The sequence below is a fragment of the Marmota marmota genome, unplaced genomic scaffold (genome assembly GCF_001458135.2).
Source record: "Marmota marmota marmota unplaced genomic scaffold, marMar, whole genome shotgun sequence".
NCBI lineage: Eukaryota > Metazoa > Chordata > Mammalia > Rodentia > Sciuridae > Marmota > Marmota marmota.
The window spans coordinates 10,636,279-10,663,904 of NW_026000119.1; the positions used below are offsets into that span (position 1 = coordinate 10,636,279).

Sequence of the window (27,626 nt, forward strand, 5' to 3'; positions counted from 1 at the left end):
TATAAAAAAAAAAAAAAAAAAAAAAAAAAAATATATATATATATATATATATATATATATATTTCAAATAGATGCAAAGAAAAATCAAATTAGGCTGAATGAAGATAAGTTCTGATTGTCATGGAAAAACTATAAATCCTAAAAATCCAGAATTTGAAAAGTCCATATTTAATGTTTAATGGATTGGCACAGGAGATATTCATTTGCTTTCTAATGACAGATAAATAAACTCAGAAAACAACAAGATAAGTATTCTACAACTGAACAACACATTATGGAAATAAGGTTAGAGATGAATTCTGCCATGAGGACATATCAAGGAAGAGTTCTTAGAGGAGGCAAAATATTTTAGGTATTTTAATTATGAGCATGATATACCAATCATTATGTGTTTAGAAAATGAAGAGGTCTAGACTATAACAAGGACCTTCTGTATAAAAACTTTAATGGAGTTATGGGTGAGTAAAAGAGGTAAGCAGCTTGAGGCATTCCAAGATTTAAAGTGTCAACCAGGAAAGAGGAGTGAGGAAAAAGTGATGATGTGGAGAAGCTGAGAGGGACTTCCAGTGAGAGTGTGGCCATGTGAGACACTGTCTCACTTTCCTTCTCCTGGAAGTTGTGCAAATGCTACATAGATCATAACAAAAGTGCACTATCTCCATATCTAGAAAAATTAGAAAACATATTTTCACAGACTCCAAAAACATGTAAGAGTTACCAAAAGCAGCAGTTACTAGATACCTCATAGGGATAAAAGTAGCAAAAACAAAAACAAAAACAAACACGCAGGGTTCTGAGCAACAACAGACCTTTGAAAAAGATTATCAAAATATACTTGATTGAAGTGAAGGGTTTACATCCAAAATGGGGTGGGAAAGCCCATATTTTTTAATTGTAGCAGAGAAAATAAAAATAAAATCAGAAGAGCCCTCTTGGATCAGGTATAGTTCAAAGTGTGTTATATCACAAAAGTGACATAGAGGAGCCATTACAATAGGGAGCTTCATGAAAGCAGAGAGGCCACAGGCTGCCTCCCCAACCTATGGTGGAAATATTCTGCAAATAGCAGGTCCACAAAAATCTTAATTCAATTATGAATAATAAAAAAGGACTGGATGAAACATCAATAGAAGTCTCTACATAAGGGAAAGCCCAGAATTTTGAAAAGTGATGAAACAATTCTGATTCAAATAGGAACTATTATAGTCATCTGGCAGATAATATAGGCACTTGTACAAATTAATAGACCAGCATACCAAAAGAAGCAAATTTTACCATATGCAAATTTTAAAATAAATAAAAGCATACATTTAAAAAGTAGCAGAATCAAGAAAAAAAAAACAAAAAGAAAAAAATTTGTAAGGAATTTACCAGTTTATCAATAAACTCAACAAAAAATGCTGTCTTGGAAAACTTGAACATTATAAACAAACACTATATCAAAATGTTTAAAAATTAGAACTCAAGATAATAAAAAGTGAGGACAAAAAGACTTGAATCAATCAAAATTGACTTATAATTGTCAACACCAACATAGTAAAGGTCCTGGATTGTAAAGATTTTAAAAGAAGGAGGAGGGTGGGAGGAGGAAAAGGAGGAAGATAAGGAGAGAAGAAGAAGAAGGAGAAGGAGAAGGAGAGGAAGAGGAAGAGGAAGAGGAAGAGGAGGAGGAAGAAGAAGAGGAGGAGAAGAAAAAGAATCCTATGAGTAATCAGGCCAAATTTCCAATTTTAACATTCAATTTCAAAAAATTATAGGTCAATATCCACAGAAATTCACATGAAGTCATTGGAAGTCAAGAAGTTTAGACCAGACAAATCTGCCTCTCAGATTAAAAAATAACAAACAATTCTGAAAATGAAAGAAACAGGGACTACTGCTTACCAAAGGAACATGCTAAAATATGTACTTCAAATTAATTAAGATGAGTTTGAGGAAACTGGCAAAAAGACTACCATAGAGTTCTAAATATATTTCATTATACAACTAAGGTTTAAAACTATGTGAGAACTAAAGTGACAAACTACTCTGGTTTGAATGTTTACCTCCTACCAAGCTCATGTTGAAATTTAATTGCCATTGTAGCAATATTAAGAGGCGGCACCTTCAAGAGGTGTGCAGGTCATAGGGGCTCTGCCCATATGAATGGATTAATGTCCTTTGGTGGAAGTGGGTTCACTACAAAAGGATGAGTTCATCCCCCTTTGTCTCACTTGGACCCTTCCTTGCCCTTTTGCCTTCTGCAATGGCATGATACAGCAAGAAGACCCTCACCAAATGCCAGTACCTTCATCCTGGACTTCTCATTTCCTGAACTGTGAGGGAATAAAGTTCTGTTCTTTATAAATTAGCCAATCTGTGGTATTCTATTATGCCTGCACAAGGTAGACTAAGACACAGGTGAATGTAAATGATACTTGCTTTGACTATGCAGGAATAATGCAATTAACAGAATTAAAATTGGAAGGAAAAATATAAGAAATTTTAGTTATTGCTTAATATGCTATAATGGGAATCAACAAATATTCAAAAAGCTAATCAATAATAGTTTAAAAATATTTAAAAGTATAAATACTTTGAAAGTTAATTTTTATTGGCAAACATCAGATAACACATAAAAAGAAATGGAATCAGATTATCACTTATTTTATGAGTATCAGTAGATACCATATAAAGAAACAGAATACTGTATGGTGCACTGTATAGTGTTATAATTATTGAGATAACCAAAACCTTCCTAAATATTAGAAAAAACATAGAAAGAAAATAATGTAAAAAATAAAAACCACAAACAGAAAATAATGTGATGATTATGGTCATATATATTTGTCATAGCAATAAATATAAATTTATCTAACTCATCTATTTAAAAGAACAATATTTGCAAATTGACTCACAAAAAATATGGTATACAATACAAATCATATTATATATGACACATTTAAAGTTACTCAGAATTCAGAAATGTTGAGAACAAAATATGTTCAAATACAGCAGGTAAAATGACATGCACAAAAATAATGATGCTATTTCATGCAAGAAAAATTTCAATATTAAGTAGGACAAAGAGGTACACATTAAAAAGCATAGGGGAGATTCAAAAGAAAATACAGCACTAATACATATGTAATTAACAAAAGAAAGATAAGCAGAATTCATAAGTCAAAATTACAGATGACAAAAATATAATACATTGTATTTGCTGAATTTAATTCAGCCTTTATAATTCATGGCAGATAAGAATGTAGAAAATGTAAATAACATAATTAATAACATCTATGCGATTATATTAAAGTCTGAAAATAGATAGTACAGTTTTATGTACCCTCACCAAACAATATATTTTTTAAAATGGTATGACTTTTGGTACAAAAGAAATTTTTTTTAATACCAAAAAGAAGATAGTTATATAAACTATAAATAATTTATTTAATTATGACAATATAGTTGTAACTATTGACAAAATCAGAAATACAAAGATCCTTCTATTGGAAGTTTAAAAAGTCCTATTTCAAACAATTCTTGCATCAAAAAAAATTCTTTACAAAATAATGTTGTAAATGTTTCTAGGAAGAAATAGGAAAATTCATAGACCTAAGTTATTATATCAACAAGACATAAATCAGAAAATAAATTAATCAATCATTTATCTTAAGTTATATAGATAAAAATAAAATAAATCCTTAAGATTAATAAACATAAAAGTTAAAATGTATTTGTTAAAGCTAAAAATGGAAATATTATTAAAACATTAAAGAGAATTCAATACTTTTCCAAGGAAAAAATGAATACGCAAAAGTATATAGATTTCACATGTAACAACATGTTAAGAACACATATTAAAAGAAATCTATTCTCATAGCTATGTAAAAGATAAAATATGGTTAAAAGATAAAATATGGCTGGCTGTGGTGGCACACAACTATAAATCCCAGTGACCTAGGAGGCTGAGACAGGAGGATAGAAAGTTAAAGCCAGCCTTAGCAATGGCAAGATGCTAAGCAACTCGGTGAGAATCTGTCTCTAAATAAAATACAAAATAGGGGTTTAGATGTGGCTTAGTGGTTGAGTGCCCCAGAGTTTAATCCCTGATACCCCACCCCCGGAAAAAAATATAAGTAAGCATAACAAGAAATGTGAAGAATCTATGTCATACAAGAAATTCTCTAGAATGCCACCAAAAGAACTAGAAAGACAGACCACATTCTTAGAAAGATTCAATATCATACTAATGAGAACTCTCCATATGTTTATTACAAATACAATAATACGACTCTAATAAAATTTTTAGGAAGCATATAATTTGATACTAAAATTAATATGGAAATATAAAAACTAAAACCAGGAAAGCTTTGAAAAGGAAGAACAAGGAGAAAGTACATGGTGATAGCCATTCGCATTTTAGTTAATGAAGCCACCTTCTGCCCAGTTAGAGTAAAAACCTGAGTCTCCTTTGGTTTTACTCTTTCTTTCATTGAATTTAAAATCAATGTGTGTAAAGTATACATTTACATTCATTCCAAAATACCAAAATTATGAAGCATCTTTCCATTTCTGTCTTAGTCCAGATCCCCCCAATTCAGAAGGGTCTCCTTATTCCCTTATACCTCAGCAACCCACTAAAGTATTCTCTAGTTCTAAATGAGAGACTCCAAATGAATTCCCCCACCCTACCCTCACCCCTCTCATATACAAAAACACACAATCATTCAAAACAAAACCAAAATCTCCTGCTACCTCAGTACTGAAAATTTCAGCAAGAAGTGAGAGATACACCATAATCCATAATTAACAATCTGCAAAGTTTCAGGCAAAAGGAAAATTAATTTCAGTCTGCATAGAAAGACATTTTAAGTAATTTTGCTCCATCTTTAACAGCATTAGGTTAACTTGATACTCCTAAGTGAGTTGGGCTGGCAATGTCCATGGAAAATATCAAAGTCACATTTAGATTTTATGATTAGAATTCATGGCTACAATGATAATCAAACCATAGAAAGGGAAAAGCTTTAAGCCTGCTATTTGGTAGACCTGATGGTGTCAGCAAAAGAGAAATGACCCAAAGAAGTTAAAAGTAATATGTTCCAATAACAACTCAGGCTCTTCTTTTCTTAACCTGGCAGTGAGCACCTATTCCTGATTTTGACTCCTAGCTTTCCTGGTAACTATATTCTTATTTAACCTGTCTTACTTGTCATTGTGAAAATTCTTGTCATTCCTATTTCCCATTCTGATCCCCCATTGACTTTCTTTAACTAATCCTCTGGCTTGCTGCATCTAATCCTTTCTATCTCCTCAGGTTTTTCCCTAGGGTTATCAGTACTAACAAGTTGCAACAGCTACTCCATAGAATGATGCATATCTCTGACCCTTAGATGACTTTTTCTAACGCTTAGTTGTATCCCTGTGTTGTATATATGATAATGCAGGGGTCTAACATTCTGTAACATAGATCTAGATTTTTAAAAAAATTATAAAGCAAAGTTTTAAGCAACTATTTTGTGCCTCATGCTTTACATCATGTTTTTTAAACTAAGGAAGAATAAAATAGAATGTCTCTCTTGGAACTTTAGTTTTGCAAGAACTCAGTAATTAACTAGTAGGAAAGATATGTTTCAGTGCATAAAATCCACAGTCAATTGAGAATTGCCTACTGGGAGCCATTGGAGCAGTTTTCTAGGCTATCAGCTGTCCTGTAATTTATGCAAAATCACATCCTAGCAAAGACTGGTTGATGCTTAATGTAGAATGCAAATTAGAGGAAAATATTTATATTAAGAAAGAAAGCTAGAACAAATAACATGATCTTCTTCATTTTTAAGTATCATTCTTTTTTTGTTAAAGTCAACAAATTAGCGGGTTTTAAAGACATTTCCAGGCCCTTTTCCACCTTCTTTAATTCAATAATCAAGAAATAATACCAGAATCCCCTGGCACAGTAGTTCATGCCTGTAATCCCAGCAGCTTGGAAACCTAAAGCAGGAGGATCTCAGTTCAAATCCAGCCTCAGCAACTTAGTGAGTTCCCAAGCAACTCAGTGAGACCTGTCTCTAAATAAAATATAAAATAGGGCTGGGATGTGGTTCAGTGTTTGAGTGCCCCTGAGTTCAATCCTTGGTACTAAAAAAAAAGAAAGAAAAAAAGAATCCCAGAATCATGCTAACCAATGAGGATACATAATTCTCTACTATCATGGAGGAAAATATGGAAATAGGAATTATAATACAATGCACTAAGTTCCATGTTAGAAATATCAGTCATAATGTTGGCACAAAACATCATTATCTATTACATCTGAGAAAGACATCATGGTAAAGAGCAACTCAGTGAGCTTGGATTATATTTATGTTATTTTGTTATCAGTGTTATGGGAAGCCATGGATGCTTGAGGCCTACCATGTAGAAAATTGACTGTGTGGAAGATGGGACAAGGGTGGATGCAGGGAAACTATTTCATAAATATTATAATGTTCCAAGTGAGAGATTGCAGTTGTCTGGACTAGGATATTAATTGGAGAGGTGGGAATATCACAGGTATATTATACACAGTTTACTAGTAGATCAGACAGAGCATCAGAGAAAGAGAGAAGAATGAACTGAGCAACAGGGTGAATTGATAGTGCCAGTTACTAAGATAGTATGTTAGTCAGCTTTCCATTACTATCACAAATATCTGATATAATCAACTTAAAAAGAGAAAAAGGTTATTATGGCTAACAGTTTTAGAGATTTCTGTCCATGACAGTTGGTCCCACTGATTTGGGCCTGTGACATATATCATGGCAGGAGTGAGTAGTGGAACAAAACCACTAGAAAGAGAAAGAGACTGGGGTCCTGCTATCCCCTTCGTGGGCATGGCCCCAATGACCTAAAGATATTCCACTATATCCCACCTCCTATAGGCTCCACCACATCAAATAGTGCCTCCTGGGAAGCAAATCTTTACTACATACACTTAAGATACAAACTATATTATATGGGGAAGACTATGAGGAGTAAAATTCAGAATGAAAGTTTGTATATGGTCAGCTTGAAATGCTTATTAGCCATGCTAGTAGGGTTGCTGGGTAGAGAGTTATATGATTAGGAAGAATACAGATAGTATTTAGAGCTAAGGGACTGCAAAGGATCACCTAGGGAATAGCTAAAAAGGAAGAAATTAATTCCTGGTCTCATTCCAACATTTTGAGCAATCAATTTCAATTCTGACCATGTTAGATTCTTCTACAGCACTTTCTAAAAAAATAATGATGTTCAGGTCCAACTCTTAAATATTTTGATTTAATTTCATTGTATTTGGGTGTAGGAAGCTATATTTTTAAGGCCCCCTGATGATTCCAGAGGTAGGTAGGGCTTGAGAAGTTAAGAAAAGGGGAATGACTCAGGAAAAAAATAATGAGGAAAAAATGTCTAATGAAACAAGAATAATACTTGTGAGTAGTAGCTTAATTTGTGCTTCAATGATTTTAAAAAGCCCTATAAAAGTGGCCATTTTGTTAAATTAAAAAGCATGTTTTGAATATTTCTCAATCCATTGTATAATTTTCTGTTTATAAGAACACATTGGATTCAAATTAAAAAGCTTCTTTTCAGCAAAGGAAACAATCAATAATGTGAGGAGACAGCCTGCAGATTGGGAGAAAATCTTTACCACATGCACCTCCTATAAAGCATTAATCTCTAGGATATATAAAGAACTCAAAAAAATTAACACCAACAAAACAAATAACCCAATCAATAAATGGGCTAAGGAATTGAAAAAGACACTTCACAGAAGAAGAAATACAACTGGTGAACAAATATATGAAAAAGTGTTCAACATCTCTAGCAATTAGAGAAATGCAAATCAAAACTAAGATTTCATCTCACTCCTGTCAGAATGGCAATCATCAAGAATACAGGCAACAATAAATGTTGGCAAAGATGTGGGGGGAAAAGGTACATTCATACATTGCTGGAGGGACTGCAAATTGGTGCAACCACTATGAAAAGCAGTATGGAGATTCCTCAGAAAACTTGGAATGGAAACACCATTTGACCTAGCTATCCCACTCCTCAGTTTATATCCAAAGGTCTTAAAATCAGCATACTATAGTAATGCAGCCACATCAATTTTTATAGCAGCTCAATTCACAATAGCACAACTATGGAACCAACCTAGGTGTCCTTCAATAGATGAATGGATTTAAAAAAATGTGGTATATATACTCAATGGAATATTACTCAGCTTTAAAGAAGAGTGAAATTATGGCATTTGCCAGTAAATGGATGGAGCTGGAGAATATCATGCTAAGCAAAATAAGCAAAAATCCCCCCCTAAAAAAGGCTGAATGTTTTCTCTAATATGCAGATGCTAATTTACAATGAGGCGGGGACAGGGGGGCATTAGAGAAGAATAGTATTACCTTAGATTAGGTAGAAGGAAGTGAAGGTAGGGGAGAGGAGGGGATGTGGGGATAGGAAAGATAATAGAATGAAATAGTCATTATTACTTTATATATATATAACATGTACACTCATAAAAATGAGAAATTATATTCAATCTATGTATGATATATCACAGTGCATAAATGCATTCTACTGTCATGTATAACTAATTAAAATAAATTTAAAAATTAATAAAAACATGGGAGAAATTACTTTTGTTTTAATATCAGAAAAATGTTTTCTTTTTCCTTAGCATATGTTTTATTTTTAATCCAAAAGATATTAACTTAGGTAACTAGTCATTTTTTTCCTGCTAATGAGCTCTCAGGATAAAATTAGTGACCCAACCATGGCATATATAATTTAGACTCAATTAAATACATTTACCAAACATATATTCAGCTCCAATATATAAAAATCTGTGCCTGATAGTGGCAATATATCCACGGGGTTTTAATGATGTGTTTATTTTTAGTATAAGTCTTATTATCTTTGGCTCTATATAGCTCCAGTCTTTCCTTCCCATTTTTCTTCACTAGTTCTCATTTGCATTTGTTTTGTATATTGCCATGTGTGCATGAGGCTGAAATTTTTAGTTTTAAGTACAGACTCAGGTAACCTATAATAAAAGCATTCCTTTACAATAATAACATAGGTAGATCTCAAAATAGAGTATAATATTCATATGTAATTGTGATTAGAATTCATTCATTCCATCCAACAACTAAGCTTTTTATGTAAAGCTCTACTTCTCTTTTGAAGTAGTCTGCACAATTACAGTTAGTGAATCATTTATACCTCATTGTTTAATGACTGTCTTTCCTACTTGATTTTAATCTCAAGAGGACAGAGCCATATCTGATTTATTCACAACTGTTTTCTCCAAACTTAGTAACAAAGAAATCATCCCCTGTATAAGAAGTCAGCATTGCAAGTCCACAGCTTGGGGTGGGGGAAGTCTAAAAAAAATAACAGATCCTCAGTGTTTTACTGGAAAAACACTGAGATCTCTTTAAAGAATGTCATCAGTGCCAGTTTCTCATCCTCTGCCATGTGTGCTGAGATATCCTTTGTTCTTCCTGATGGTCATGAGGCAACTTCCTCCCTGTTTAATACAAGATGATTTCTGGATGAAGGGGTGTTTTAAGTAAAACTTTTATACAAAGGTCTATTAATTCTAAATATGAAAATTTTGTGAGTGGTGTTAGGGTTAGGGTTAGGGTTAGGGTTAGGGTTAGGGGGGCACCTAGCAACTGCCCTCCTTCCTTTTCTGTCTGCAGCAGTCTGGCTGGGCACAAAATCACGAGCCACCACACAGCTTGTAGATTCAAACAGCAACTCTTTATTCCCGAGCTCACACCCGGCACTCTACAAACACGTTCTGGGGAAATCCACGTTCTCTGCCCAAATCCACCCCCACTGGGCTTCTGTCTCCCAAAAAATACTGTCTGAATCCCCTGAGAACTCAAGGGGAACTCAGGCAGCAGGATACGCCCTATTCCCAGCAGGAATAACCTTAAACCTGGAACCGCCCTAAACCCAAGGAGAACCCTAAACCGGATCCGCCCTGGTCCTTGAGCAAGGTCACCTTTCTCAAACATACATGCAATGTCACTGCAAATGTCCAAGGCAAGTCCATTTCCACGAGTCCTTCCTCTAAGCAACATGGGGTACGCTGGCAAGGAAATTGTCATACCTGCTTGGCTAATGGCTCCCAGCATCTGTCTGCATACTGAGATTTTTTTTTTAATAAACAAAGTGTCATATTTTATTTTTTTTATTTTCTTTTTAAAGAGAGAGAGAGAAAATTTTTTAATATTTATTTTTTAGTTTTCGGTGGACACAACCCGGGCCACAGGCATGCCAGGCGAGCATGCTACCACATCCCCAGCCCCAAAAGTGTCATATTTTAAACCCTAACCTGTAGTCATATTTTCTTCAATGCTGGCATGGTATTTGGCACATAGAAAGCAGAACAGAATTTTATTGACTGACTGACTCAATCCATTGTTACACATGAAGCCCCTCAGTAAATTTCAGCAATACAAAAAGACTGTAAAAACATTTGTCAAGAAGTTTACATTTACTATGTGTATATGAGAAGTGAACAGGTAAGATAATCAATATGCTATATGTTAAGTGTCGTGATGGCATCATACCCAAAGCACAAAAGTTAGATTTGAGCTGCATCTGAAGAAATGGTGAGAGGTGGGAAGAAAGGAAGTGTGTGATGGGAAATGGGATTCCATGCAAAGGGAACAGGATCTGTAACCACAAGTAGGTATGAAAGAGATGGTGTGTTTGTACTTTTATGAAACTTCAATATAAGATGGGGAGAGAGCGACAGGAGAAAGGTAGATAGAAGTGGAATATATACCCTTATTAGTGGTCCTTTAAACAATGAGGCTCATGGACATTAGAAAAGGGATGCTTCCTTCTGCTAATACAATAAATATCTAGTACTCTTAAGTAATAGAGAAAATGAAAGGGAAAGAGAAAGTTTTGGACTTTGCTTTATATTTTAAATAAGATTTAAATTTTAGTAGTATAATAGTTCCAGTTTTCTGATGAGAATATCTATTTTCCAAGTATAGTGTTTACCAGATACTAGCTAACTAAATTTATGAAACATTGAAAATAAAAATGTGCTCCTATTATTCAATTTAGATAATGAGTCTAGAACAATCATTATTACTAACTCAACTACTCAGACTCAAAGTTGTAATTTAGTAAAGTCTAATCAACATGGAAGCATCACAAAATAAAATATTCCCAATAGCTTGTTAAGAGTAATTTTCACCTTGGGATAGGAGTAGCAGAGACTTAAATGCCTGCCATCATCCCTGCCCCAGTTTGCAAATGCTTCCTTCCATAAGAGGCAGCAAACATCCCACTTCACTCTGCTACAGTAAGAAGAAGAGCCTCAGTTCTGGTGGTGTGAACACTTTGCGTGACTCCTGCATTCCTAGGCGTTCCTACTTGTCTCCTCTCTTGAAACCTAACAGTGTTGACCCAGCCTGCCACTGGGCAGAGCTTAATCACACATACCACTTGCATCACACTGCAGTGCCCCAAGCATCCACCACTGAGTTACTACTACCTCTGTCAGTGGGGGATAATGCTCCTAGGCTGGCAAAAATATTCATTTTCAAAACTGAAGCCAAATTTCACAAAGGAAAGGCATTCAGGTGGCAAAAACTCATGTGGTTTTCCATTTAGATTGTGGAACTCTTGAAGAAAAAGGCCTGCTATACAGAAATCACAACAGAAGGTAGGCACAACTGTAAAAGTGGATGTCAATGCAGAGCCAGCACATGGAGAAAACATGCCTACCAAGCATGAGTCCTGAAGAGGCAGCTTCTGAAAATAGAGGACAAAGTTTTTTACACTGCTGTATCCCACAGTGATTCACAGAGATTAAGTACTGAATGAATATCAGCTGAGTGAAATAAAAAAATCTCACCAGCAGGTATGGTGGTATACACTGTAATTCCAGCTACTCAAAAGAATCACAAGTTCAAGGCCAGCCTCTGCAATTTATCAAGACCTTGTCTCAAGATCAAATAAAAAGGGGCTGGGGCTGTAACTCAGTGGTAGAATGCTTGCCTAGCATGTATGTGGTCCTGGATTCAATCTCCAGTACTGGGGAAAAAATACATATTACCAGGCTTATAGGACTGTAAACAAATAAGAAGTTGTGCTTTCTTTGCTGGTCTTGCAAATACTCTTTAAAAAGTGTTCCTGCACTGATGCCACAACCTTTTAGTTAAAGGAGGACGATGTAACCCATATTGTGACCATTTAGAGGGACTTATTCACAGGAGATAGCATGCATAAGATTAACAATACAGAGAGAGTAACTTACTCTAAAAGAATTCAAAATAAAATCTTAATATTTTGGGTGACAATAATTCCTTGGTCATTAGGGCACTGTGTTATCTTGAAAGAAGAAAAACTGTTTTAAAGACATTGCAAAGTTTCTCTCTTCCTTTCTCATGGTAAAGCTAAAAACAGACAATGGGCTAAAGCAATGGTATTCAGTTTCCACCAGTTCCAAGGTGAACTGGGTAGGTCACTACAAAGAAGCCTCAAGAATACACAGTGATTGGGCTGGGATTGTGGCTCAGTGGTAGAGCAATCCCCTAGTAAGGGCGGGACCCAGGTTCCATTCTCAGCACCACATAAAAATAAAGGCATTGTGTTGTGTCCATCTACAAAAAAGATTCTCTCTCTTAAAAAAAAAAAAAAGAATACACAGTGATCTACTAATGGTCACGAAGCTATTCAAACAGCCTAATAATTAGTAGAGCTAAGAAGAGACTTTCCACTGTTGATCACTTTATATCAGTTCCCTTTACCATGGGCATCCACAAAAATATTTTGTTTTGTACCACTGAATATCCATAGTTTAAATTTACCATACTTTTATATCATGTCCCTTCATGCCCCATCACTACCATCAAGACCACAGTTCTAGGAGAAGAAGAACCATCTCTCACCTCCTGTCTTTAAGCTACATAATGGCTCAAATGCCCAGTCCCCTACAGAGCTTTCTGTAAATAGCCTGTCCTCAGCAGGAGGGAATCTCTGTCCTTGCTTCCTCTGAGGGTTGAGTATTAGTCTGCCCTACTCTTTTACTTCAAGATTTTAGCACGTCTTCATTTTAAATGTTTCACGCCCCAGGAGAATTAAAAGAAGTTTTTCTTCACAAAACATCTGAGGTCCATGTATTTAATATCCAAACTTTAAAAAAAAAAAAAAAAGCTAGCCAATGGTAGACACTTATGAATCATCTAAATTATGATTTGGCCATTTTTCTTTTACAGCAATTATCTTTGGCTTTCAGACAAAAATGAATGATTAGGGTTTTGAATCTCTTCTGGCAAAGAAATACACAGCATGAGCTGAATGCTTAACTTTGTGCGTGTCAGTAGAACAAGTTCTATAGATATGAATTTGCAGAGTTAATCCTCCTTCATTATCTCCATTAGTTAACAATGCACATGGAGTCACTGCACATAATTACTGCTCTACCAGACACGGACATTGAAATATTAACTTTCCCACAGACTCAAAATCTTCAGTAAGCAGCTCTTAACAATTCATCATATTAATAATATATGTCACCACAGTCCTATTAAATATTCATGAGATTAAATATCTGTTTTGGAAACATTTTTTGTAATATTTGTTATATTTTAGATGCTATAATTATAACTGAAGGATAAGGAAAACAACCCCCAGGGAAAAGGGGAAACAACAACTCCCAAGAAGAAAGGAGGACAATGGGTCCTGAGGAATTCAGGAAACAATGGGCTCCGAACTTTCACAATTTCTCCTTCTACAACTATTTCCCTGACTGCTCACCTGACATATTCTGCTATAATTAAATCTATATGGTTAAGTCTCACTACCCATGCTGATATGGTGATTAAGTCTCACTTAAACCCTATAAAAATCAGACCCTTCTTGTAATCAGTTGCCATGTTCTCCCCTGAAAATGTGCCATTTTGTTGCTTAATAAAGAAAGCTTGCTGATCCATTGAGGTCTGTTCCCTGTTTCATTTATTTTTGCTTTCAATAACGGCACTTAGGTACCATGATAATAAAGGTAAGTTTAACTGTCTGTTTATAACCAGCAATAAAACTAAATCCACATTTATTCAATTTTTAATATGTTTCAAATGAGAATATTTCATTATACAATGTATAAGATATTTTTTAAAGTAATATGTTTATATCCTACAATTCACTCTTCAGAGCTCATTACTACCATTAATTCATGCTTATCTTTCTCATACTTACATAGCTATTTTTACTATACATGTATGTACCTATAAATAATCCATATATAATAAAATTATATGCAGTAGGATTACTAGTCTAAAATTGCATTAAAGAGGAGTAAATTGATTTTCTCAGGTATTTTGTAGGCAAATAACTAATTCCAAATTGAAACTCAACAAGAAATAAGCATGTAATACACTGATGTTTATATAAAAAAGTACACACTGTAAAAAGTCTTATTTGGCATATTAGAATGTTACATTTCTAATCAAATACTTTGTAAGCTTTTATAAAGTCTTTTTATTCAAATTATCACAAAAAAACTAGATATGATCTAAAAACAGCAAATAAAAAACTTAGCAGAAAAAGAAAATAAAATTTCAAATAAAGGTAAAAACATATCATTAACCTCAGATCATGTTATGTTACACTTTATGGCTGGAATCATAACAGGTTATTAAGCATATGATCGAAACAATAGCTACAGCCACAGCTACTTGTAGCAACTTAACTTACTGTGTGTGAGGCACTATTATTAGCACTTAACATTTATATCTCCTTTAATTTTTTTCTCATTTAATTTTCACAATAACCAAGTGAAATGGATGATAACATTATTTGCATTTTACAGATGAAAAAGAGGAGGTCTACACCAATTAAATAACTTGCCCAGGGTCACAAGCGTGGCAACAAAAGAGTCTGACTCCAGTTCTTCCCTTCCAACCATAACATCAGCACCAGCTCCCAACTCTGAACCCCATTTGCTCCTGGGGCCTTGGGCATGTCCTACAAAGTTTCTAAAGCTCATTTCCTTTAGCTACAAAGATGTAAATAATGTTAATATATACTAGTTATTGAAAAAAATGAGATAGTTCACAAAAAAGTACTGAGAAAAACATGAAACTACACAATGTTGGTTATTATGTTATTGATTAGAAAAGACAACAAAATGTTGAAAATAATGAAAAACATACTAACTGGCTTTTAGTCAAAATTGTAGTATACCTAGTTAAATATTCCTCATTATCTTACCTTGCTTAACTCAGAAATGACTACGTGAAGGCAAACTGAATCAGTATAATTATTATACCTAAGAGATAGGGAAGCCATAATAAAATAAGATAAAAGTGAACAGTGAGGCTAGGAAAGTAGCCTTGGACATGGGCATCATGAAAACTGTTGTACTATCACATGTGGTCTTTCAGAGAGCTCTTCAAAACTAAGTCTTTTAAAAGCTCCCAACCCCAATTTACAATGTCTATACACACATAGTGACTTCTGACACTATTTAAATCCTTAGCCCAGAAAGGGAAAATAATATTCAAATCTTCATCATTCATCAATTTAAATACATTAACATTGGGTTTATTTTTTCATTGGTTTCATATTTTAAAAAATATTTCATATATATTATGTCAGCCAAGATGCTAAAATAAGTATCACAAAATTTTAATATCAAGAAACTAAAATTCACCAAGGTTTATAATGTTAAGAAATGTATATACCTATGTATAGTAATATGTATGTTGTACATAAGCATGTTATCTCTATCACTCTGATTTAATATTAGAAAACCAAGAAAATCCCCTGGTATTTTTGGAATTATACCAATGAAGTACTTACTACATCAAAGACTAGGAAAAAAGATTAAGAAAATAAGCAGTAAAGGAAGTATTGAAAATTTCTTGACAAATACAGACCAATAACTACTTCTATTAAGAACATGAAATTAGTTTTTTATCCAAGTTAGAACAAGATGCAGAATTTAACAGAAAGCAATGGGATGAGTAACCTTTTGTTTTCTGTCCACAACACTGACTCAGGCAACCATGAACAATGCCCTATTACCCTTTTGCTAAACTTCTTTCTCACCCTGTCCCCATCCTCATTCCTGCGGAGCTGCTCAGCATCCAGCTATCACAGCTATCAGGATATTTAAATAAACAAGGTTCTGGGATGATGGTGTGATGACAGGCACCTAAAGAATGTAGCCCCATGCTCTCAAACACCATCACATTTTGCCTGGGCTTTCTTAGAGACTTGGGGTATCACTACTCACAATTTAATGGCTATTTGTCTGTTCTAGATAATCAGTTAACCCCAAGCTTCAGCTTCCTTGTCTATAAAGTGAGGTAACTAGCTTATTTGTAAAGTACTAAGACCTTGCCATTTTAGGAAATCTACATCCAACTTTCCAAGGTTCTGATAATTTTCTGAGGCATGTGATTTTTAAGTATCTTGTGACTTTTCAGCCTTTCTTGATGACTATAATGACTTAAAGAAAGCATACAGTCAAAAGAAAAGAGAGAAATAAAAAAGAAAAACAGGGCCACATATTTTCAGCAATTCTTTAATCACTTTCAAACCATTAGATAAGGAATAAAGGAAACCTTTAATTGCATATGTCCACAAGTATGTGAAGTCAAATTGTTAAATTTTTACTTGATGATGGAAGATGAAAGAAAATCTAAGAATATATGGAATCTACAAGGTCCTACCTACCTCCTGGCCGTTCATGCTCTCCATCAGTGTGCAAAAGCATGGCAATAGGCATGCCTACATTCTTGGATCTTCCAGCCACAACCACATTTTTCCCAAATGTTTCAATTCCTTAAAATACAGAGTTTGGTTTAAATGAAGAATCAACAACAAGAAACAAATTAAGCATCAGAACACTCAACTGAAACATTCTTTAAAAAGTTCTAATTAAATTTGGGTTTACGCAGCTTGTTTCTAACATGCCCACATTCAATTATTTATAAATATTTATTTTTATGCTTCTTGGATTTGTCACTTTCCCTTTGATTATGTCCTCATTTAAAAACCACAAACATCCTCAAGTTGCCATCAAATTAATTTTAAACATTGAGATTCACTCGAAGAGTTAGAAGTGCAAAGCCTTAAAATATATTAACTACTAATTACAAAATAAGCCAAGTACAACAATATCAAGCTTCACTGGCAATCAAATTTTGAGCAAAGCTGGAATAAAGTAAGTGAAAAAAAAGGATTTTGCACAGTGCTAATGTACTTCATTCCATACAAAAGAAGCACCAAACTTTCCATCTTAGAAAGATGAAAAAGATAAAGCCTGGAAATTCATATACTCTACCTCTTTGGAGCTCAGTTTCTTCATAAGTAAAATAAAGAAGTTGAAACTTAGGGTTTTCTAAGTATAATTATTTCAGAGTATGATTCCAGGATCTGCTTTCTCTTGGAGATTTTGTCTCAGAAAATAGCAGATTAGAATAGAGAAGATGTTGCCAGATAGGGAGGTGATAGTGGTGGCAGCAGGAAAATCATCAACACACAAAGCAATTTGAGGTCAATTAACATAGAGGTAAATATCTCTACACTCCCAGGCAGTCTGTGAGAGCAAGACTGTATCTGGCATAGTAGAAGAACAAATGTTTACAGTGAAATCTTAGGTCAATAGACATGGCTTCTATAAGAACAACATGTTAGTTTATTAATGGAAAATATAACTCATTTTGAAAAAGTTTTCATCCAAATGCATGAAATTTATAGTTTAAAAGTAGGGAAACAAACTACAATTTGGAAAATTTACTCCCTACATGTTACAACTGCAGTGCCCATAACCTGGCACATGGCCTTCATTCCATTTTATTTTGGATTTGGTCTTTGACTTCTATAATTTTATACCTTTCTACAGACTGAAGTTTTGTGGCTTATTATTTCTGTCACTTTGCAAGGTTAAGGTAATTCTATCAAGGCAATCTGCAAATGCTCATTTCAGGTCCTAATACCTCTGTCCATCAGACCCCAAGTTACCAACCTGTTCTTTTAATTATTTCCCAAACAGCACCAGCAGTGGCAGGTATGAGAGAATGCTGATAAAGGCACAGTCTTCCAATATTGATAATATGAAATCCATCCACATCTTTTTCTGGGGAAATTCCATTGCATATTGTTCGCTCATCCACATGATCTGAAAAATAAATAAAATTGGTCTCATTTTAAAATTGCTGTTTATGTGGAAATATGGAATGTGAAATATAGGGACCAACAGTCACATCACTATGGTTCAGTTCCAGGAAAGATATAACACCCTTACTGTTTCCTTGCCACCAAAAAGCAAGCCAAGGGGGTCTTGACTAATAGCTGTTATTAATGACTCTTAGAGTATATGCTATTATAGGGTCAGAAGTGGCTGGATTGATGAGTCTTTGCCTCAAAAAGTTTGCATATTAAGAGTATTTAAACCCACTTTACTCTAATATAAAACATTTCTGTTAATAGGTTTCTATTCAATACTTTTAGCACTGCAGATTAAAGGGGTTTTATTATTGTGTTAAAAATAGCCATCACATGGTTAATTCAAGTTTCCTCTTAAGTTACATAAGGAAAAAGCAAATATCCAACACACACTTTCCATAAAGCATTAACACATTCAAATCTAAAATATCACTATGGTTTGCTATGCATAAGGAAAAGAACACAACCTGAATAATGAATTAATCAAGTGATATATGGCATACCAATCATCTCATTTAAAAAAGTATTGACATAAAATAGGTTCTTACTATTTTATGAAGAATCATTTAGTTTACCTTTATCTCAATTATTAACTCATGTGCCTAACATATTTGGTATGTAAATACTTCTTTGTCCATTACAAAATGAATGCCATTTATACTGTGTGTGTGTGTATGTGTGTGTGTGTGTGTGTGTGTGTGTGTGTGTGACTGTGCACGCACATGTGCTTTCTGGGGAATCAAATCCAGGACATCATATATACTAGGAAAAAGCTCTATCTATACATGTTTCTTCTTCTTTTTTCCCACCTATATATATATTTTTAAAAATCCTAAAAGCACAAAGTCCCAACTGTTTTTAAAGAATTATGTTTTGTTTCTGACATCTTTGTATTCTAAAGATGACAACTGCCACCTTACTTTACATATATCCAATTTACCATCATCAAGCTACGAAACTCCATTAAACATAAAAGTAGTCACTTTAATCACTTTCAAATAGAAACACTTTGGAATGTCTCTCTCATCAATAGTTTTTCATTTTTCATAACTTCACTCATTCTATAATGAGCAGGGTAAACCTCATCTATTTTCTCTAAAGCTAGAAGATCATTATAGATTCTAGCAAAACTTTAAATAATTACATGTTTAATTTACTATTTGAGGACAAAAATAATGGTTCCATTTTTCTAAAATCTGGAAGATGATGATGATTATGAAGATGGTGATGAGTCTTTTTTTAGTCATGCAGAAGTTTCATGATATGGATATTTTTGCAATAATTCAAAGGCTGTATAAATTAAAAGAAAAACAATTATATTTGAAGTTCTCATTTTCTAATAAGGGCCCAAGTTAGTTCATTAGTGAAAACTCTACTAATATATGTATGATATATGTATGAGCTGATCCATTTATTAAAAGAACTCAAAAAGGGCTCGTCTTTAGATTTTAAGAGCTATTTTACCAATAAGCCTGAGCTACATTGACTTTTAGCATCTACAGCTCTGTGCTGCCCATTCACTTAAAGAACACTGAAAAGACCTGCCCTCTGTGTCCTTCCTTCATTTCTTCCTCACTCCTGCCTCCTTCCCTTCCTTTCTTGGTTTTGTTTATTTGTTTGTTGTTTTGCATTTTTGTTGTTATTGTTGGGTTGTTTTTGTTTTTTGTTTTTTTTAGTCCTGGACATCCAGCTCAGGGTCTTGGGTATGCTAAGCACATGTTCTACCCGAGTTATACCCTACCCTTTGTGTACCTCTTGTACTTCGTTTTTAAAAATCTTTGGGCCACTGATAAAGAATGTGTTATTTAATAAACAGAATTAGGGAAATTCCCACGTGAACAAAAGGGATTTTTATTTATACAACCCACAAAAGTAGGTTCTGAATGTATTACATTAAAAATTAATGTTTATGACTCAAATTTAACAAACTATCTTTATGAGAGCAAAGTCCTCTTATATACTTATTTAACTTCTACTCACATCATACCTTAGATCATTATTCCATAACAATTTTGTCTTGAGCTACTTAAGTGTTAGTAGTTTTAAAAGACAGATGTGTGGACATTCAAATGGTATGACACAGGATTCAATTAGCTAAGGTTATTTAGTCTAAAAGGAAGGATTTCATATGAATAGAGGAAAAAAGATTAAGATCAGAAAAATTAAGAAATCCAATTCATTTGTCATTTTTATGAAATTCTGTGTTATGTCAGCAGTAGATTAAATTTCACATACATCCTGTGCCAAGAAAGATTTACTTTTTCTAATGTAATGTGAAATATATAGTAATAATTTGAGTTAGCGTACCTTACATTTAAATAGTGATTTATAATGACTTTCCTAGTTACTGGGGACTAAGGTAGAAAATGTTAATTATTTTGAAGCCTAGGCTCAAAGACTTTGAAATTCAGCCAATCTTAGATAATTTCTAAGAAAGGGATCTGGAATTCAAATTTATATCCTTTTGCTATAAAACCAGCTTTTCCTTCTGTATTATACAGAAGTCATAAAAATGCTAATAATGTTAAATACCATTCAAAGAGTAAAGTAAGAAAGGCCTCTCCCACCCCAACTCCTAGTAAGACATTTGATAACCCTAACATATCCCAAGAAATGTACTGTTTCATCTAAGACTTCAAACACAACACTATTACTGGATTAAATGTTATATGTCTAAGCACATGCAAAAAATATCAAATATTTTTCAATTAATAATCTTACCTTTTGATATTTCAGTAAGAGAAATAAATACGTTTCATAATTTTGAATGACTTACCTGAAGTCACCCTTAGGACATATGATTAGAAGATTCACTAATACCAGTTTTGTCACAGTATTTATAAAAACATTTTTGGTTCTCAGAAGCAATTTTATAACCTTACAGTGGTAAACAGGACACTCATGATCTCTACTACTCCAAACCCCAATCATCTATCTGATCTCATCACTAACTACTCTTTTCTCAATTAGCATCACACTAGTCTCCTTGTTCTTCCTCAAAAAAGTTAGGCATTTTCCCACCTTGGCTACAGCCTTCTGTCGTGGAAGGTTTTTTTTTTTTTCTAAAAACAAACAAACAAAAACAATCAAAAACTGTCTTGTCACCTTAGCTAAACTATTACCTTCATTCAAATGTTTCCTTACACGACTACATGACACATTTTCACTAATACACCCACTATTCAGATCACACCATTTTAAAATATATGATCTACTTCTAATAATAGTTAAGTAGCTTATATTAAATCAAACATCTCATAGAAAACAACTGCAATCTTTGGAAAAATCATTAAATAAAACCAACTGTCAAAAAAAATGGAGAGTCATTAAAAGCAGACAGATTTGGTGGAAGTGGATATCTGCAAGAAAGGAATATCACCGAAGAAACTTCCTATTTTGGAGGTTTTTATAGCTACAGGACAGCTGGAATTTGGGTAGAAATTCACAGCCTTACTTGATTAAGGAATCAAAGGATGAAGTTTGGGGCTACTACCACAGTGGAAAAGGAGAAGCCACACCCAGGAGACCCAAACATTGTATATAAAATCTCCACAGACACACACAGAAAGCAAACTTCTAGAAGCCCCTTTAAGGTGAACAACACCAAATGAATGAAAGTTTTAGCTTGAAACACTAAAATAGAAACAAATTTTAAAGTCTTCAATCTGTTATAGACATGTTCAAAAAAACCCAGCAACTTAACATCATACTTAGTAGTAAAATACTGAAACTTTTCACTTAAAATCAGAAGAGTATCCAATCCCAACATTTTTATTTAATGTTTTATTGCAGATCTTACCTAGTGCTAACAAGATTAAAGAAAAAGACATAGAGTTCAGAAAGAAATAAGTAAAACTCTCATTACAGATAGCATAGATGTTTATGTTGAGTATCCCACAAATTTTATAAAATAATGACTAGAACTATTAAAGTCACTTTAACAAGATCACATTGTACAACCAATTATATTTCTGCCCATAAGCAGAAACTATTAGAAAATGAAATTTTAAAAAATGCTATTCACAGTACTATTCACAAATACTATTTACAATACTAATCATAATGCTTACAAATTTATTAATGCTTACAATTTATTAATTCCCTAGGAATAAATTTTTCAAATTTAAGGATGATTTCCATAACAAGAATTACAAAATACTGTAAACAGTTTTACCTTAATAAATTCAGGGTATATCATGTTTATGAAGAGAAGACTCAATAAAGTTGTATCAAGAGTCCCAAATGAATCTATGCTTTCACTGCAATATTGATCATAATCCTATGAGGTTTGTTATTAGATTCTAAAATATATATGAAGATATAAAGAATTTAGAATATTTAAAACAATCTTGAAAATTACCAGAGTTAGAAAAATTACACCACTTTTATGCTAAAAAGCTATAATTAACAAGAAAATGTGGCACTGGCATAAGGATAGACAATTAGATCTATGGAACAGAACTGAGAGTCCAGTTTTGGAATTATACTCATAAAGTCATTTGATATTTTACAAAAGTACCATGGTGTGTTAGTCAGCTTTTCCTCACAGTGACAAAATACCTTCCAGTAGCACCATGGAATGGAAACCAAGCCTTTAATACATGGGACTTTGGAAGACATTAAAGATGCAAACTACAACACATGGCAATCAAATTCTTATTAACAAATAGTACTTGAATACCTGGGAAGCCATGTTGGTGGGAGGAACTAATCATAATACCTGCTTCATACTATACAGAAAAATTAACTGAAAATTGATTATAAACTTAAGCATAAAAGCTAAAAACTATACAGTTACTGAGTGAAACTTAGAAGAATATTTTTATGGGCTGGGTTAAAGCAAAAACTTTTTTTTAAGCAGGGAAGAAATTTTATTTATCAGTTTCCAAAGATAGAAAGGAAAATTCTGCATAAGACTAACATAAATTGTAAATGACATTTAAAAGATATCACATGTGAAAGTGCCTTCAATGCACTATTTCCAAATGCAAAAACTTTTTAGAATATAAAATGCTTAAGCATAAATGAAAAAAGTAATCAATTAGTCTTTAGGAAATTAAAATTTTTATTTTCATCAAAAGATTTTAAGGTTTTTCTGTTAAGAAAACAGAACTGTGAGAAATATTTACAAAATATGTATCTGACAAAGAATTTGTATTTAGATATATATAAAAACTTCAAAAGCTCAATAATTAAAAGATAAGTATCTTAATTTCTTAAAATGAGCTAAATATTTAAACAGGAAAGAAAGATATCCAAATGGACAGTAAACGTGGAAATATAAGATTACTAGTTACCTTAGGGTAAGGATGAAAGGTAGGAAGAGGGAATCACTAGGAAGTGGCATGAGAATACTCTCTCATTTAATGAAAATGTTCTACATTTTGATAGTTACATAAGAGTTTAATTTAAGTACGAGTTTATATTTTTCAAAATATGTGCAAAAATAAACTTACGAGTGTGCATTTCAATATACATAATTTCACATAAAAATCTTAATGTTGAATATAGTTAATAATGTACATACTGAAGTTTTTGTGGTATATTAGTATGTTCTTACCTTTAAATGCTTTAAAAATAAGATGTTTGATGGGTTAATAGATGGATAAATATTTGACAAAGGAAACAGCAAAATTTTAACAACTATAGAATCTAGGTTGAGGGTATATAGGTATTCATTATACTATTTTTAAAATTTTTCTGTATGCTTAAAATTTTTTATAATAAAATGTTAGAAAGGGGGATACAAATACAACCATTCCCCAACACCCTTATCCCTTTCACCACAATATATTATCTTTTTTCCCACAGTACAATAACTTCTAAAAAATGTAGTTGCTCATTTATGATATTTATTTTTATCTGTCCTACTACATATTCACAAGGGAAGAAATTTTTGTCTGATACATTCCTACCACAAAGAACAGTACCTGAAAAACAGGGGTGCTCAATAAATATTTACTGAATAAGTGACTATTATTATCTCTACTTTAAAATAAAAAAACTAAGAAAATACTGGTGGATAACTGGGAACAATTAGAAGAAGAGACTACCAGGAGAAAAGTTGTGTTATCTTTCTATATACTTTGACATCCTTGTTGTAAAAATATTAAAAAAAAACTCACAGGGGGTCCCAGTCATAGAATCTTGATTTATTGACCCTATATAATCTTTTTTAAAAAATATTTTTTAGATGTTGATAGACCTTTATTTTATTCATTTATTTTTATGTGGTGCTGAGAATCGAACCCAGTTGCCTCCTCACGCATGCTAGGCAAGTGTTCTACCACTGAGCCACAACCACAGCCCTATATAATCTTTTTAGACATCTGCACTGTTATATTCTACAATATAAATTTAAGGTGAATGATTTGTGTTTTTTTGTTTTTTCCTTTTATTTCTATCTTTCAGGACTTGAAAAATCAAAAATTTCAGGCAAAATTTTATGCTAATAGATTAAAGTCCATACTCTTAGAGTGTATATAAAGTCTTTGAGAATTCACTCATTTATTCACTCAACAAATATTTACTGAGTATCTTCCATGTGCCCAGGGCATAGGATAATAAGTGAGCCAACAGACAAAATTCTTGCCCTCTGAAATTTATTCTAATGGAATAAATGTTTATAAATTAAAATAGTTTGTCTAATCAAACTATTTAACTACAGTATCTTAATGGATTATTTTCTAGAAGTAAATGAGAGATAGAATTCAATGTTCTCAAGCTAACTCAGTGTTCTCAAACTGATGAATATTCTACTGGCTTCTATATCAAGATTTCAAGACAGAAAATACTTATCTAGTGCCTACCACTTGCCCAATATCATTTAGTAGTTGTTTCATCATCTAGAGGTAGAGAAACAGAAAAGGAATGGGAAATGACTCTAACCTCACTGGGCTACTCCACCTCCCAAGTTGAAAATATTGTGCAGCGTGGAGGTGGAGTGGGAGGTGTTCTCTAGGCCAGAAAGGGTGCATCTGGCTCTCCACCCTTCCTCAGCCTCCCTCTCCTACAGCCACAGAAAATGCCCAGTAAGTTTCCAGACAGGCTTACTTCACAGGCTGTTTAAAAAAAAAAATTACTGGAGTTGGAACTTACACATTTTGCTAAAGTTGCTAACCTGTGCCCTATATGATTCTCTTGGATGAGGTGTACGGATATGGAGATCCTAAAATTGCCTTATTCTTCTAAAACTATGTTGAATGAAAACACTTTGGTTTATCAAGCCCTTTGTTTCCTAGGCACTCTAATAACTCTACATAGTAAATTCTTCTTCTTCATTTTTTTTTTTTGTGTGTGTGTGTGTGTGTGGTGCTGGGGATTTAACCCAGAGCCTTGTGCATTCAAGGGAAGCACTCTACCAACTGAGCTATATCCCCAGTCCAATATAGTAAATTCTGTCAAATGCACAGTACTACTTACAAAGCTATGTACATTCTATAGAGGAAAAGACTTAGATAATGAGCTCTTTGTAAACACACAAGAGAAAAGAAAAACAAAATGTTACATTTTGGAGATCTTGCATGCAAATATTTTAAAGACAATGAGTTAGTCTCAAATTGTTTCCTAACTATGTCTTTCCCCTAGTGCCTCCCATAGAGTTATATAGATTGGATTCTAGGTAAATATTTGTTGACCTGATAAACAGAGGATCAGAGAGCTACCATATAAATAGGGACTTGTGATTTTAGTAAATCCTTGTTAGCATTTCAAGCTAAATATACTCAAAACAGAAGAGAGTTTCATGGTAAAGAAAAAACCATAATATTAAAAAGAAAAATAGTAACTACTGCTGTTTAAGAAATGCCTGAATTTGAAGATATTTTGAGAAATCAGTCATCTCAAGTTAGATGATATAACAAGTTTGCAATACAACTGCTCAAAACACACACACACACACACAATTCTATAGATTTGAGCAACTGAAAAAGCTTTTAGGATGGTTTCCACCTGGGTATGAACAGCAAGGGACTTAAGTGGTTACAAAGACCAACCAATCCCACTAATATGCAAATTATCTCAGTGATTTACTCAGAGATGGGTATAAATCATTAACTTTTATGAAAGAAAGGAAGAGAGAGAGAGTGGGTGGGTGGGGAAGGAAGGATGGAAGGAAGGAAGAAAGGAAGGAAGGAAGGAAGGAAGGAAGGAAAATGCTTGCTCAATGCTGCCATCCTGTGGCACTTACGTTGCACAAGCAGGTGAGCTGTCTTCAATTTGTCTTCCTTTTGCTCATAAAATCTGTGACTGATCTCAGACTTTCAGCCTCCAGAACTGTGAGAAAATAATTTCTGTTGGTTAAGCCACCCATTCCATGGTATCATGGTTTTGATAAAAGGTGTACCCCTTTTGTTCCTGTGTTTCTCAGGAATATTTAGAGGTAAATGGTTGAATTGTGAGTGCTGTAACCCACTTAGTCCATCCTAGTTTTGATGTGCTGGGTGATTATTGTGGCAGGTGAGGTGTGGCTCCTTCTGGTATTATAATTGTATATTTACACCTTTTGAAAATGTCCCACAGAAAACTAGGATATTTTGACTGGTTTTGTCTTGAATCTACAAACAATTGGAGGAAATCTGACATCGTAATGTTGAGTGTAAAACAAGGTGTCTTGATTCATTACTTTAGGCTGTTTCTAGTTTCTCTCTAGACATCCTTTAAATTTCAATGTACAGGTTTTCCCCATGCTTTGTCAAGTTTATGTCTAAGGATTTCATATTTTAATGCTATTTTACATATTTTTTTTAAAAATTCAGTATCTGATTGCTTGATGCTAGTATGGTGGCATTGATTTTTGTATACTAATATTACATTCTCCAGTCTTGCTAAACTCACTTATTAGTACTAGTAGGTTTGGGGAATTTTTTGTTTCAGCCTTGGAAACGCTAATTGCATCAGCCTTAAGACCAAAAATTTGACTAACTGGGAGGACCCATTGCGGTCCAGTCAGGTCTCAGGGAACATTATCAGTGCCGTACTGAGCCAAGTAGTTTCAGGGAAGCAATCAGGTTCAGGGACCCCCGCAAATAGCTCTGCTTTAAACATAACTACCTTGGCTATTATCTCCAAGGTACTAATCCCAGTGCCTCCTTCTTCTAATAGTACCTACAATGCCACTCATTTCAAGGCCTCTCCTTACTGTACTCCTAATCTTGGTTTCCCCCCAACATTTACGCCTTGTCAGGATCATTCTTGGGAGAAACATCAAGTTGCTAAAGGTTTCTCCTTTTCCCCCTCTCTTAAGAGGTATGTTTATAACTTTAACAACAGTGCCAACTCCTCTACAGGAGTAGGTTGGTCCTGGTTTCAATGGCTGATTTCCAATGAGAAGGGGGCTTCAGCTGATATTTCTGCATTGGCTCAATTGCTGGGAGTCAAAAGCTGGCTGGCTAATGTTTCTGGCACTGTTAAGGAGA

At 33.7% G+C, this 27,626-nt stretch overlaps 1 protein-coding gene across 7 annotated transcripts in view; it reads right to left on the reverse strand.

Moving 5' to 3' along the window:
• Window positions 1–27,626, reverse strand: part of Mthfd2l (methylenetetrahydrofolate dehydrogenase (NADP+ dependent) 2 like) — a 111,386-nt gene that overhangs the window by 60,704 nt on the left and 23,056 nt on the right. For 6 of the 7 annotated variants that reach the window (XM_048784846.1, XM_048784844.1, XM_015499138.2 and 3 more), the window contains 2 exons: window positions 18,011–18,163; window positions 16,717–16,824 (listed from right to left, as the gene is read on the reverse strand). In XM_048784846.1, the coding sequence (XP_048640803.1) occupies window positions 16,717–16,824; window positions 18,011–18,163 (261 nt within the window). Of the gene's footprint in view, window positions 1–16,716; window positions 16,825–18,010; window positions 18,164–27,626 lie in introns of those variants that run through there. The other variant, XR_007341202.1, reaches the window with a different exon arrangement.